The sequence below is a fragment of the Sorghum bicolor genome, chromosome 10 (genome assembly GCF_000003195.3).
Source record: "Sorghum bicolor cultivar BTx623 chromosome 10, Sorghum_bicolor_NCBIv3, whole genome shotgun sequence".
Lineage (NCBI taxonomy): Eukaryota > Viridiplantae > Streptophyta > Magnoliopsida > Poales > Poaceae > Sorghum > Sorghum bicolor.
This window is the reverse complement of record NC_012879.2, coordinates 2,152,787-2,168,019: the sequence shown is the minus strand read 5'-3', so window position 1 is coordinate 2,168,019 and position 15,233 is coordinate 2,152,787. Positions and strand designations below refer to the sequence as shown.

The following is a 15,233-nucleotide window of genomic DNA, read 5'->3' as shown; positions in this document are numbered from 1 at the left end:
TTGTTATTGAACTATTTTCGACTTCAGCATGGAAACCCCTCGCCATGGCTTTGACTTGTAGTGGTGGATGGAGCCACACGACTTTGGCTTGTATCGGCAGATGGAGCGACAACCGCATATTGCGCACTAGAAAATCTTGTTGGTTCCTGGTCTTGATATATGTGAGTGACTCTTGTATTTTTTCTATGTTATTAAGACATTTTCGAATTCAACATGAAAACCTCTCTCAACAACTGGCGGCTTGTAGCGGCGAATGAAGCCACAACTACATTTTGCGCAATTAGTCTTCCATATGTGAGCGACTTGTTTCTTTTGCTCTGTGGAAACCTCTTGCCATGACTTTGGCATGTAGCAGCAAATGGAGCCACACGACTTTGCCTTATAGCGGCAGATGGAGCCACATGGCTTCGGTTTGTAGCAGCAGATAGAGCCACACTGCTTTGGCAGCTATGCTGCAAATAGAGCCACACTGCTTTGTCTTGTAACGACAATAGAGCCATGCTGCTTCGGCTTGTAGTAGCATATAAAGCCACATCCTCATCTTGCGCAACGAAAAATCTTGATGGTCTTCTATTTGCAAGCGACTTTCTTGTTTCTTTTGCTTTGTTATTGAGCCATTTTTGAATTCAGCATAGAAAACCCTTGTCATGACTTTGACTTGTAGTGGAAGATGGAGCCACACGACTTCGGCTTGTATCGGTAGATGGAGCCACAATCGCATCTTGCACACCTAAAAATCTTGTTGGTTGCTGGTCTTGTTATTGCGAGTGACTCTTGTTTCCTTTTGCTGTGTTATTAAGCTATTTTCGAATTTAGCATGAAAATCCATCGCAACAACTTCAGCTTGTAGCGGCAGATGGAGCCACAACCGCAACAATTCATGGCTTGCAGCAGCAAATGTAGCCACAACCGTCGCACTAATTCATGGCTTGTAGTGGTAGATAGAGCCACAACAGAAGACAAAAAAGGCATTAATTCATGGCTTGTAGCGGCAGTTGGAGCCACAATCGAAGACAAAAAAGGGGAAAAAGATGTTGTTTTTCTATATTTCGATGAGTGGTAGCCCGCACTTGTCGGAACAGAAAAATCTTGCTGATTTTTGCCATATGCAAGCGACTTTTTTGTTTCTCTATATGCGAGTAACTTTCTTGTTTCTTTTGCTTTGTTAAGCTATTTTTAAATTCAACATGGAAACCACTCACCTGCACAGCTTCAGCTTGCAGTGACAGATGAAGTCACAGCCACAATAATGCATGACTCGTAGCGGTAGATGGAGCCACAGCCGCATCAAATCTCTTGCCACGGTTTCGGCTTGTAGCCTCAGATAGAACCACAACCTGTGAGGATGTGCTGCTTGTCTACTGCTTGATGATAGATTACAGATATTATAGAAGGTCAAGAAATCAAACAGAGGCAGCTGCTGCAGCCGCCGCAGATCGAAGAAGCCAACAAGCTTTTCAACGGAGGAGAATTTCTAATGACGATGGTGTGGTACTTTCCAGTAATTATTATTAAGCAAGTTCCTAAATTTGAACGAAAGGAAACCAGCAGAGGAGAGAGAGCGCACACAGACAGTACCACCAGGGAACAAGAAATCGAATCTGCTGCCGCAGCCCCCGTGCAAACCGAGGGCGGAGCTTCCCCTCCTCCAAGCCAGGCCACCGACGGGCGGGCTCCACGGGATCAAACATCTGTCACCTCCAGGTGGCCCCAGTCCATCCCTCCGCGGCGTCCCTCTTCTCTTCTTCTACAAATAGTCCCGGCCGGCCGCGGAGGCGAGGCGCAAAACCGCAAACGCCACCAGCCCACCACAGATAGCGAGCGAGCGAGCGGGCGAGCGCTTCTAGGCCTTTTTCGAGATGGCGGTCACGATCACGTGGGTGAAGGCGAGGCAGATCTTCGACAGCCGCGGCAACCCCACCGTCGAGGTGCGTCGCGTTCGTTTCGTTTTTCCTCAGTCTTCCATGGGGCGCGCTGTGAATTCGGAGATCTGTGCCGATTCGCCGCGTCGCTGTGCCGATGTGCTCCGGTTTTTGTTTTCCTGTGATATGATGAATCTGGATTAACTGCTGCGCTGCGCGCAGGTGGACATCGGCCTCAGCGACGGCAGCTACGCGAGGGGTGCCGTGCCGAGCGGCGCATCCACTGGTACGTCTGTCTGCCTCTGCTCTGCTCCATCTACCAGCGTGCTCTGTTCGTGAGGGTCTGCTTGGTTCGCTTGATCTGGGCGTGTCGAGCGGATTCGAGCGGTGTCTGAGATCGTCGATGCTGTGTGGCTCTGTGACATATAACTGTGCGTTTGTTGGTTGTTGGGTGATAATAACAGTCTTCGTCATGTTGAACTGGCTAGGACTGAGATGTGCGCGCGGTTGTTTTGTTGCTAGATCTGATTGATGCGTATATTCTTGTTCTAAGTTTTCAGTCTGTTCTCCACCGCCATGACCAGCGCTTGTTTAGAACCTTGCTATTTTTTTTACTGCGCGAATCGAAATACTCAATGGGAAGGGTTTATAAAAAATCATCTTATAGTTTCAAAGCAGAATCATCACCGTCATCACATGGTTAGCTGATCTGAAAATTGCTTACCATCTGGATCTGTTAATGAAGCAGGACACAAACTTGACTTTTGAACTTCTGTTATTATATTGTCTCACTATTAATTAGAATGTTTTTCAGATATAATGTGATTTATTGGTTTATCTGTTTATTTTCAGTTACACTTGTCTCAACCTTTGCTTCAATCATCGATTATAAGCATGATTTTGTTTTCAATTAACACAGAAATAATAATGCAGTAAAGTACTAAAGCCAATAGACCTCCCCTGAAGTATTCTTATCTAATGAATCAAGAAACATATTTATATGTGATACTGTGTCATTTAATCATTTTGGTATGTTAGCAACATAGAAAAAGACATACTATTGATATTAGATATGGTATTATGGGACATCAACATCTGCTGTTTCGTTTGGAATGGACTTTTTGTGAAATTTCAGTTTGTGGTCCAAACACTTTTAGATATTAGATGTGGTATACTATGGGATGTCAGTATCTGCTATTTTGTTTGGAGTGGACTTTTTGTGAAATTTCAGTTTGTGGTCGAGACACAATTACTTTTTGAATAGGTTGCCTTCTGTAGTTACCACAAATTCCATGTGTTAGACATTTAATGCACAGAATTTGACATTTTTATCTTTGAACAATTGACTCTCTCAGGAATATATGAGGCCTTGGAGTTGAGGGATGGAGGATCTGATTATCTTGGCAAGGGTGTTCTTAAGGTTAGTTAACCAGCCAATTTCTCCATTTCAGTCTGAGCAAGGGTATAATACTAGCTGTATTTGTCATGCACTCGCATGCACCGTAGCCATTCATGCATCCAGTGGTCATGGTTAACTTATATAATAGAAACCAACATGTGAATCCTCCCCCTTTTATTTGCGATAAATTTGATTTCAGAACCTATTTAAAGGCTATGCTCAAAGCTTCAGTTGACTAATGTTACTACGTAGCTTTTGGCTTAAAATTTGAATCCACAGCTAACCTGTGTCAGTGATTGCAACCATTCTGTTTTGATGTGTTGTCTTCTTTTTTCACATTGGAATAAGTCGTATTGTCTTTTGCTAGGCTGTGAGCAATGTAAATACAATTATTGGACCAGCAATCGTTGGAAAGGTATGTATCTCAATTCTAAAGTTACATGATTTCATTGATGTGGTATATCTCAATTCTAAAGCTACTTTTCTATGATGTGATACCCAAAACACATGATAGCTATCTTATTATGGTGAATTATGTTTCAGGACCCCACTGAGCAGGTTGAGATTGACAACTTCATGGTCCAACAGCTTGATGGTACCTCCAACGAATGGGGCTGGTGCAAACAGAAGGTATCATGGAGTTCATACTTGTGTTCCTAAACTTGACTTCCATCTTGCACTGCTTGTATTGATTTCCTTTGTCATGTTCAATCTATAAAGCTTGGCGCAAATGCCATTCTTGCCGTTTCACTTGCTGTGTGTAAAGCTGGAGCTATGGTGAAGAAGATTCCTCTTTACCAGGTCTTTCAAACATTACCGCTATAATTTATTATTATGTTGTATGCACAATTTAGAGGGTGTCCTGAAAGTTTACTTATTTGCAGCACATCGCAAATCTTGCTGGAAACAAAACTTTGGTGCTCCCTGTACCTGCCTTTAATGTGATTAATGGCGGATCACATGCTGGGAACAAGCTTGCCATGCAGGTAACATTCCTTGAGAAATCTGATTTTCTGACTACATGCCTCGACTATACTCTCTGATCATTTAACTGTTGTACAGGAGTTCATGATCCTCCCAACTGGTGCCTCCTCGTTCAAGGAGGCCATGAAGATGGGAGTTGAGGTGTACCACAACCTGAAGGTGATCAACTAATGCATCTATTGAAGTATCTTAAGTGTGGTCCCTAGGAATGTGAAGTCAGAATGCTAAATGCTACTGTATGCAGAGCATAATCAAGAAGAAGTATGGTCAAGATGCCACAAATGTTGGGGATGAAGGTGGTTTTGCACCTAACATTCAGGTAATGTCCATATGTTCTTCTCTGCTGCTGTCATAGGCTAGCACAACAATTCTTACTTATATATATTTTTTGATGCTATCTAGCATATATTTAAGATGATCAGGACATAATTCAAAATTTGGCAAGTTAGTGGTGCTAGCCTAATTATTGCTCTATGTTCTCACTATAGGAACACTATGATATTTTTTCTATGTTTACTGTAGGGTAATTACAAAATTAATCATCAACATCCATTTATCTCACAATCTAATTTCTATGACAACCAATATATGCAGGAAAACAAAGAAGGCCTTGAACTACTGAAGGCAGCTATAGAAAAGGCTGGCTACACTGGAAAGGTACGTCCTCTCTTTTGTACTTGGCTCACTAACAGACAAACCTTTGTGTGTGTAGTTGATTCAACTTATCTGTGTGGCAGGTGGTCATTGGAATGGATGTTGCTGCTTCTGAATTCTTTAGTGAGAAGGACAAGACGTATGATCTTAATTTCAAGGAGGAGGTAAGAATTGCAACTTACTATTGTGCTTTTATAGTTATATTTACCTATGGCTTTAGCTATTCCTTATGTGTTATTCTATAAGGCTATGATAATATATGAGCTTTTATTTTATATCAACGTGTACTCACTTTCTTGGCCAGAACAACGATGGTTCAAACAAAATTTCAGGTGACAGCCTGAAAGATCTGTACAAGTCCTTTGTATCTGAGTACCCTATTGTGTCTATCGAAGATCCATTCGATCAGGATGACTGGACCACTTATGCCAAACTCACTGATGAGATTGGACAGCAAGTGCAGATTGTAGGAGATGACCTTCTCGTTACTAACCCCACTGTGAGTAACATTTTAAGTAATTGATTTTTCTCTAGTTCTATGCACAACATGCAGTTCTAAAGATTACCTGCTTGACCTGTGCTGACGCTGTACAGAGGGTTGCCAAGGCCATCAATGAGAAGACCTGCAATGCTCTTCTCTTGAAGGTAAATCATTGCTATTTCATATCGCTAATCTTTTCGCCTGGGTAACGATTACTTGTATTGTAAGTGGCTGTTGACTAACTCCATTACTACTCGGTGACAGGTGAACCAAATTGGCTCTGTGACCGAGAGTATCGAAGCTGTTAGAATGTCCAAGCGTGCCGGATGGGGAGTGATGGCAAGCCACAGGAGGTAGCCATTTTAGTTCTTTGTTTGCTTTTGAAAACTTAACCAACTTTCCTATTTGATCTGTTTCGCTCAATTGTTCTATCTTTTTATTTGTTCAGTGGCGAGACTGAGGACACCTTCATAGCTGACCTCTCAGTTGGCCTGGCTACGGTATGCTGTCAACTGCAAATATACACTTAAAATGTCTGAATTGAACATCTTCGGTACTGACCTGGTTTCCATAACTTCGTTTCAGGGCCAAATCAAGACAGGAGCTCCCTGCCGGTCTGAGCGCCTAGCCAAATACAACCAGGTAAGCGCGGTAGCGCACGCATCTGCGCAAGGCTTCTTCGTTTCGCAACCAGGTTATGCTTACGGCTCTCGAGTCTGAACCAAACATTCGTGGTTGCAGCTCCTCAGGATCGAGGAAGAGCTCGGTGTTGCCGCAGTCTATGCCGGAGCGAAGTTCAGGGCACCAGTGGAGCCCTACTAACCACTTGAGCCCAGAGTCTGGAGAAAGAAGTTGAGGATGTTTCTTATTTAGCTACTAGTTTGCTGTTGCTTTTCTGATAGAATGTCTGTACTATCACAATAAAAGTATGGTCTTGTTTGCTGGAGAGCTACACTAGTGATTTTGTCGTGGGAACAAACAAAAAAAAAACTGTTTTTTTTGGGTGATGAGTGGCGGTCCGCACTCGATGTAATATCGTTGCCCAGACTGATTTTGATGGGTACGCAACAGGAAGCAAACGACTTCTTGTTTCTTTTGGTTTGTGAAACCATTTTCGTATTGAGCATGGAAACCCCTCGCCATGGCTTGGCTTGTAGGGGTAATTGGGTAAATAGAGCCATAGCCGCAATAGAAAATCTTTTTGGTAGCAATGGAGCTTGGACATTCTAACATCTTCGATACTCAGCTTCGAATGTTCAAGCGTCTTCGGTTGTGGCTCCGTCTACCAAATCGCCATTGCTTCGGCTTGTAGGGGTAAATAGAGCCATAGCCGCAACTTACACAATAGAAAAATATGCGAGTGACTTTCTATTATTTCACTCTGTTATTAAACCATTTTTGAATTTAGCATAGAAACTTCTATCATGACTTTGTCTTGTAGCGGCAAATGGAGCATACAGCTCGCTTCAGCAGATAGAGTCACACCGCTTCGGCATATAGAGCCACAACGTAGCCTTTGTATTGGCATATAGAGCCATGATGCTTTGGCTTGTAGCAGCAGATGAGCCACAACCACTTCCTGCATAATAGAAAATCTTGTTGGTCTTCTATATACGAGCGATTTGTTTCTTTTGCTCTGTTATTATGCTATTTTTGAATTTAATATGGAAATTCCGCATGGCTGAGCAAATGGAGCTACACAACTTGGACTTGTATTGGTAGATGGGGCCACATGGCTTTGGCTTGTAATGGCAGATGGAGCCACATGGCTTCCTCTTGTAGCGGCATATGGAGTCACACTGCTTCGGTGGTTTGTAGCGCTAGATTCGTCTTGTAGCGACAGTAGAACCATGCTTCTTCGGCTTATAGCAACATATAAAGCCATAACCTCATCTTGTGCAATAGAAAATCTTGCTGGTCTTTCATATGCGAGCGACTTTCTTATTTGTTTTTGCTATGTTATCAAGCCATTTTCGAATTCAGCATGGAAACCCCTCGTTATAGCTTTGGCTTGTAGCGGCAGATGGAGCCATACGACTTTGGCTTGTATCGACAGATGGAGCCACAACCGCATCTTGCACTCCATAAAATCTTGTTGGTTGTTGGTCTTCCTATATGTGAGTGACTCTTGTTTCTCGTGCTCTGTTATTAAGTCATTTTTGAATTCATCATGAAAACTCGCAACGGCTTCAGCTTGTAGCGGCAGATAGAGCCACAGCCGCAGCAATTCATGGCTTGTAGCAACAAATGTAGCCACAACCTTCGCATTAATTCATGACTTGTAATGGTAGACAGAGCCACAACCAAAGACAAAAAAGGCATTAATTCATGGCTTGTAGTAGCAAATGGAGCTACAGCCAAAAACAAAAAAAAGGACAAAATATTGTTTTTCTATATTCTGATGAGGGATGAGTGGTGGTCCGTACTTGTCGGAATTGCGCAACAGAAAATCTTGCTGGTCTTACTATATGCGAGCGACTTTCATGTTTTGCCATATGCAAGTGACTTTCTTATTTCTTTTACTCCATTAAACCATTTTTTAATTCAACATGGAAACAACTCACTACGGCTTTGGCTTATAGCGGCAGATGAACCACAGTCGTAACAATTCATGACTTGTAGCAACAGATGGAGCCACAACTGCCATATCAATTCATGGCTTGTTGCGGTAGATGAAGCCACAACTGCATCAAACCCCTTGCTACGGTTTCGGCTTGTAGAGTTAGATGAAGCCATTGCCACCGCATCAATCCATGGCTAAGGTTGAAAACGGACAAGCTATATCTCGTCCTGTTTTCTACATTATTACCCGCCTATTTTTGTATTTTTGGAAAAATCCAGAAACCAGGGCACGGGCCGATCAAGTTGGTGGGTGTGGGATGAAAACATGAAAGGCTTGATCTCGCCGGTATTTGGGAGGGATGAACCCTTACCCGAATTTGTAAAATATGGGATAAACCCAACATACAATATATGTGTGAGGCCCAAGAGCTAAAAGGCCCATCAATCGCTTTCTGCGGCCGCTTGCCTACAGTGCGCTGACATGTGACTTGTGAGCATGGGCTGATGTCTGCTTTTTTTAAGAAAGGGTTGGTTTTTACTGATATAGAACTCTTACAACCAAGCCCTTGACTGGGTACCCCTGAAAGAAAATAAAAATTACACATAAGACCATTATAGGAGCATCCAGTGCCCTTCATCGTCACCGACCTTCGCTGTCGCAGGCTGAACCTCCTCCATCTCCCGCAATGAAGAAGATCCAGAATGAAGCTTTTGGCTGATTCTCAATTCGACAAAGAGTCTTTGAAGCCCATCAATAGCACACAGTGTTGTTCAAACGTTGAACGTCCCGGACAAAACCACTCTCACCGGAAACAGACGCCAATGGTAACACCGGTATGCTCTGGCCAACAAGCAGCAATCCCACAAAGGGGATCCAAGGACACCTGCCCATATACATGAGCAAGTGGAGTCTTAACCTCAAGGAAGGGACACAAACCCGGTAAACACTCCACCAGTAAAAGGAATCTCCTTCGAACAATAGCCAAAACAAAGAAAAAAATCGCCAATACCAAACCTCCTGTAGATGATATTGTCGCTGTGCTCCTCTTGTCCATGGATCAACACAGAAACTCACCCAACATGGTCGATGCCGAAGAAGCTTGGAAAGTCTCTAACCCTAACCCTGAAACTACTACAATAGTAAGGGATATATACACCCTCCATCGGATCCACAGCTTCCTCAAGACCTCAACCCACCGGCGTTGAAAAGGCCACCGGAGTTGAGAAAGCTAGCGGATCCGGCGGCGGTACCGGAGATTGCCTTGGAGTCGCCCTTTCGGCTAGGAGGCACCCGACGCTGAGAGAGAGAGAGAGAGAGAGAGAGAGAGAGAGAGAGAGAGATGAGTGTGGTGGGCTGCTGTCTGCTAGCTTGATGCTTGCCTACTGCTTGATGATAGATTACATGACATGTTAACGTGATTGATGAATAGTACCTGCACTTGCTTGATGAATAATACGTGGCCAAATTAAATACGTGAACTTGCATAGGTGCACTACACGTCTGCACCAAGTCAAGTACTCATGCACTCGTGATATGTTAACTTGGTTGAAAATATTTATGTATATTTGTGTGGGTGTGCCTAAGACCCGATTTTAGATAATAAATTCAACATGTAATCTGATCACGACTTAAGTTAGGCCAGTCTCAGTGGTCCGTTTCAATACATTGTTTCTAAAATAAATTCGCTAACAAGACATCAATGAAACGAATAATGAAACAACCTCCACAATGCATGAGTTTCACCTTGACGTTTCCTAGGCTGGGCAAAGCATTTAATTACTGCAAAATGATTGGATCACATGCAAGATGGTGAAACGATTTAGCTCTCAGTAGGGATTTCATCCTGTTTCACCGTGTGGAAAACAACGTCCACGGGGTTTCACCATGGTGAAACTACTTCCTTCTCTCTCCTCTTCGTTTTATGCAAAAAGTGCAGTTTTGCTGACATGACGCTCTAATAAATGTGCATGACATCTTGGTAAAACCCCAACTGCGTCCGCATATTCCAACCCGGCTCTTCTGGACCCGATCCCGTTTCTATTTTTTTTTTAAAAAAAAGGAAAACGGGGAAGAGGTTTTTCTGCTCGTTTCCATCCGTTTTCAACCCTAAATCATGGCAGCCACGTGGATCAGGGGTCTTAGTTGCCGCGGTTGCAAATTTGCAATGGTGTAAGAATGCTACGGGCCTACGGCCAATCAAACAGCAGTTCCTAGTCCAACACAACTGTTCACAGAGCACCGGTGGTGAGCTGCATCAGTACCAGCAAGATGCACGGAAACTCGAGTGCCGGCAATTTAACCAGCAAATGCACTGCTAATGATGATTATGGGTAACATCAGATACGAGGGAACTCCAGCAAAAGGAAAAAAGATGAACCATCAAACATGGTGACAGCTTAGCAGGGTTTATGCGAATTAAAAAGAGCACAAACTTATGCACAAATCTGTGGAACTATTTCTCTGCCCCGTGAGAGCTGATGCGCAGTCCAATTCAACAAATTGCGGGAGTGGCTCATGATACACATGGTGCCCGCTACAACAGTTGGAGCTTTCGCTAAACTGAACAATAACCAGCCCGGCGCATCAATCTTACTGTTGGGGGGGCATGTTGCTTTTTTTGTTCCCTCACACTGAACCAGATAGCCTACATTCATCAAAAGTTAATTAACAACATGAAAGTGATAAGGCTAAGATATGTTCAGTTTGCCATGTCGACTGTCGTGTGGTGTTACCTAACTAAAGATTGCAAGATCAGAGTGAGCTACCGTCCGGATTTTGTAAGCCTACTCATCCTCCTCCGACAATACACTCCAGATCATCCTTAAGACAAACAACCAAGTGGCAATTATTAGTTTCTCACTTGGTAGATGCAGACTTGCATTGACTATCAAATAATCGAGGTATCCATAGTGTACTTACCAGAACAAGGACAGGAAGAGGAGAACTATGAGACTAACTATCTTAAAAAGGCGTCGCTTCTTCTCACGGCCAAGTTGATTAAATATCTCGGTCACATCTACCAGATGTTGCCGCCGCTGGTACCTACAAACGCCATAAAACATATAAACTTATCCGTGACCAGTGCTGAAAGCAACCTAGAGTTGCTTGTTCCAACTTTCCAAGTAGTTTAATAACTAATTGATGGTTACTGTCTGAACAAGAAAAGGTTCTGAAAAGTGAAAACTGGACAGCTTAGTGGCCATAAATAGAAAATTATCAAGGAGGAGAAACTACAGTAACTATAGCAAAGTTAATAACCACTGACATGGTACTCTCTGTTTTGTTGCAGTTGTTATTTTTTCACTTTTTTATGTGGTTGAGGAGAATGAAAAAGGAACTTTCTAAGCTTGACAAGTCTAGCAAGGTAAGGTATCACCCAAAGCAGCCAGAAGAAAAAAGGTATCCAGCCAGCTCCCGGTTATAGTATCAACTGATAAGGTTGAGCTTTAACCACCAGCTATAGAAACCTAATGGTACCAGTTTTGGAAAACGGTCAGGTCATATCTGCCACTCTTTGTTCTTCCTTCAACATTGAAAAATCCAGAAAAAGGCCAGGAATGTTTTAACCAACATTTGAATGACATAATTAGAAGCTGTGTAACTCCTCTAAAGTTCCATGTCCAGTGATAGGTACTTCTTGCTTATATTCACTAACATCAACATGTGTACAGCTGTGCCATACTGATCATTAACTAAGTTTGGTATTAAGAATATGGTGATTTGGTTCAATGAAATTAGAAATTAGCTGCATCAGTACTCATGTAACCACCAAGGTCACACAACACATATGAGCAGAGACAGCAAAAGATAAGGGTACAGATTGTGGCCTTATGTTCACTGCAAAAGAGGTATTCTTTTCTTCTCAGATGAACTACTCTATTTTAAGTTAGAATACAAGTTATGCTTCCTGAATAGTTTACAGAAAAATATAGTTTTGCGGATACTTTTGGTTTCAGCCAATTGTGTGATATTTACAGATTGTTCGTTTAATGTGTTTTAGACATTCGAATAAACAAAAACACATATGTACAATCGCCAGCTTTACATCCTTGTCTGCTTGACTAAAAAAAGGTAGACATAGACTGTCTATTTGATCACTCACCAAGCACACCCAATGTAAATTTAACGAGAACAGCACAAGAAGACACAAAGCACCTAAACAGAAGTGAATAACTAATTAACTATGTAAAACTGTGTCCCTACATTATGTTTCCTCACCAATGCTGATGAGATGTTAAATTTGTAGCAATTCGAGCCAGCTTGTGAGCATATATGAGTAGCATTTGGATTAGAAAAATATAAGAAAAAAGATCTGCTATATTTACCCCCTTAATCATGTAACCATATTCAGTATGACATGTGTAAAGTACCAAGCAAAGAGTTAAAAGAAGGAGACAGAAGCCCTTAACATATGATTATTTCAATCGAACAATTTGTGACCCAAAAGCTCAAAAACAGTTAAGTCCGTTCCGAGCACATATTTCCTCCTTTTCTTTTGATTCTTAGTACGAGCAGCCAGCACAGTACATTTTCCAACTTTCAATTGCACGTTTACTCTATCCATATTAGATCGATAATTTAGCAACAATGTAGAATCAACAAGATGTCAATCCCATGACACCAAATTAGTTAGAGCCCAGCCTACAGGATCATATTCCTAGTTGTTTTAAAAGGTAATTACAGGAAAAGCGGCACTTACAGCGTATAATTGTAGTACACCAATGGGAGAGAAAGTAAGAACATCGCCCAGTGGCCAGATAAGAGGAACAGTACGCTGAGAAGCGCTTGCAACACAAATTCTGGCATCACAACTTTATTTATTCGAGAGGATGAATCAAATGGGTTGATATAATCGAACTCTAGATCTGCCAAGCACATCAGCTGCAAAGACAAACGGAAGAACTAAATTATCAGTAACAGTCTAAGGCCAAGTATGCTTATATCAGTTAAAAGATGAGGAAAACAACATCCTAATTCATCCAAAAGGTAGCAACTGTGAGGCTCAAAAGCCAATTAAATGTGATCCTGGTGTGAGTTCGTAGCCAAGGTCACAAATTTTTACAATGCATAACCGGCACAAACCAAAAATAAATGCATCGGGCATCAGATACTACACATCCACCACCAACTAGCTGAAACATTCACTAGAACGCAGCAGCAACCAAATCCTGAGTCCTCCACCAGCCAGCCAAATAGACACCCACCTCCAGGTCTAAAAATTCTCGGATTAACTACTCGCTCTAGACCCCCAGACAACTGAGGATTGGACCGAGAAACGACATGTGAATCCGGAACCCAATCCTTGAAACAGCCCGAGCCGCCTCAAATTTGGCGGGGAATCGGCCACAGTAAGATCCTGCAGAGTCCAGCGCGGCTAGGGATTATTTCGGAGCACGGGGGGGGCGGCGCTGACCTGGTAGATGACGAGCACGATGAGCGCGACGACGAGGAAGAACGCGGTGAGCCACACGAACACCATCTCCGTCTTTGCCCGCTCCTGGCGGCGCGGATGCTCCGCTCTCGCTTTCGTTAGGGGGCGGGGTGGAGGCGCCGCGGGAAGGGAACCCTAGCCGAGCACCGTGGCGCCGCTGCGGCCGCCGGCGAGGTGGTCGTCGGAGGCGGTGAGCTGGAACGCGTGGGTGGGAGGCGAGCGGGTGGGGCCAGTCAGATCAGATGCTACGGGGTAGTTTGTTGCGAGGGGCTTCTTCAGATTCCAGTGACGGCACATGTGCCCCATGAAGCGTGAACTGTAAAGTCGTTAGCTCTAAAAAAAACTGTAAAGTCATTAACTGAAGCCTTGTTTAGTTCTATTTTTTTTTAAAGTTTTCAAAATCATTTTCGTTTTTATTTGATAAACATTGTCTAATCATAGAATAATTAAGCTTAAAAGATTCATCTCGCGATTTACAGACAATTAGTTTTTATTTTTATTTATATTTAATGCTACATGCATTGGTCATAATATTTAGTGTGACGGGGAATCTTGAAAATTTTTTGGTTTTTTTTGAACAAAACAAGGCCTCGATACAACTTGGGAGCGTCGGAGGGTTTTTTTCCCCTCCCCGATTCATATTTTTTTTATATACTCCTCTGTCCCATAAATAAACGTATTTTTTTTTACTTTCATGATTTATGGTTGACTGTTCGTCTTATTTTAAAAATAATAATAAATATTATTTATTTATTATGACTTATTTATTGTTAGATATATTTTTATAATGATTTATTTATTTTATTATTCATATAAAAAATTTAAATAAGACGAATGATCAAATATGAATCGTACCAGTCAAAGAAATATATTTATTTATAAGACTGAGAAAGTATATTTTTAGTGTGAGATTAATAAAGTATTAAATTGATACGATTTGTCGGAACCAACCCTAAAATAGCCTGTCAACGAGTAAATCTGATGCCAATGAGAACCATTAATTGTAGATTACAATGGACTCATCAAAGTCATAATAGACGAATTGAAGGAGTAACCTCATTTGTGTTTTATTAGGTAAAAAAACTTGTTGAGTGTTCGTGCGTTGTTACGTGTAAATAAGATATCTTATGACATATAGTCAGACGAGTAAAAATTCATGTCATTACAAATACCTGTGTATTACAATGGGAGCAAAATAATACCATAACATACATTGCAACATGAACAAAATAATATCATGATTTTTTTAAGTTTGATCTTGGGTTATACAATTATGTCGGGTCTTTTTAGTTCTAGCAATATTACAATTTGTCCCTATAAGTTCAGTACAAATTGTAAACCAATATAAAGACCCTTCTTAATTGAATACTTAGTGAGTGCTTTTTTTCCTGAGCCATGAACATGCCGAGCACATATTAATAGAGAAGAAGCTAATTACAAAAAATAAAAATAAATAAAATAACTACCTCACAAAAAAGACAACAACAAAAATACTACCTCACAAAACCAACAATCCTTGAAAGCAACAACTATTGAACGTCACTCCGCACGGCATAGAAAGCAAGCGATGTAAACTAGTAGTGGGAGTAGAGTTTTCATGGCGATGCCTCTAGAGAGAGAAATAATATCCGATGTCGTTAATGTTGAAAGGAGAACCAAGGTTTTTCAACCAAACAACTTCTAGAGAGTAAGGGGACCTCAAGACAATGCCACCAACGTGGGATATACTACCAAAGGTGTTACCATTGTTGGTCGAAGCCAAAGGTCTGGTAGGGTTTTCGCCCAACTACCCCCTACACCCAAGCCTAAACCAACCACATCATGGACAACCACAACCAAAGAAGCCAGCTCTTGTTCTT

General features: G+C 42.0%; 2 protein-coding genes across 2 annotated transcripts; one reads left to right on the top strand and one right to left on the bottom strand.

Annotated features, from left to right (window-relative positions):
- LOC110431020 (enolase 1-like) lies at positions 1,690 to 6,477 on the top strand. Its single transcript, XM_021449516.1, has 17 exons — positions 1,690 to 1,928; positions 2,085 to 2,148; positions 3,218 to 3,282; positions 3,629 to 3,676; positions 3,805 to 3,891; positions 3,982 to 4,062; positions 4,146 to 4,247; positions 4,324 to 4,404; positions 4,490 to 4,564; positions 4,840 to 4,902; positions 4,983 to 5,063; positions 5,204 to 5,398; positions 5,494 to 5,544; positions 5,645 to 5,733; positions 5,829 to 5,880; positions 5,966 to 6,022; positions 6,122 to 6,477. Exons 1-17 carry the CDS (start codon positions 1,860 to 1,862, stop codon positions 6,200 to 6,202), a joined length of 1,341 nt encoding a protein of 446 aa, XP_021305191.1. The 5' UTR covers positions 1,690 to 1,859; the 3' UTR covers positions 6,203 to 6,477.
- Positions 10,189 to 13,680, bottom strand: LOC8069084 (protein cornichon homolog 4). The gene is made up of 5 exons (XM_021450452.1): positions 13,357 to 13,680; positions 12,643 to 12,824; positions 10,863 to 10,985; positions 10,676 to 10,763; positions 10,189 to 10,587 (listed from the first exon to the last, which is right to left on the bottom strand). The coding sequence occupies exons 1-4, from the start codon at positions 13,420 to 13,422 to the stop codon at positions 10,727 to 10,729; spliced, it is 408 nt and encodes a 135-aa protein (XP_021306127.1). The 5' UTR covers positions 13,423 to 13,680; the 3' UTR covers positions 10,189 to 10,587; positions 10,676 to 10,726.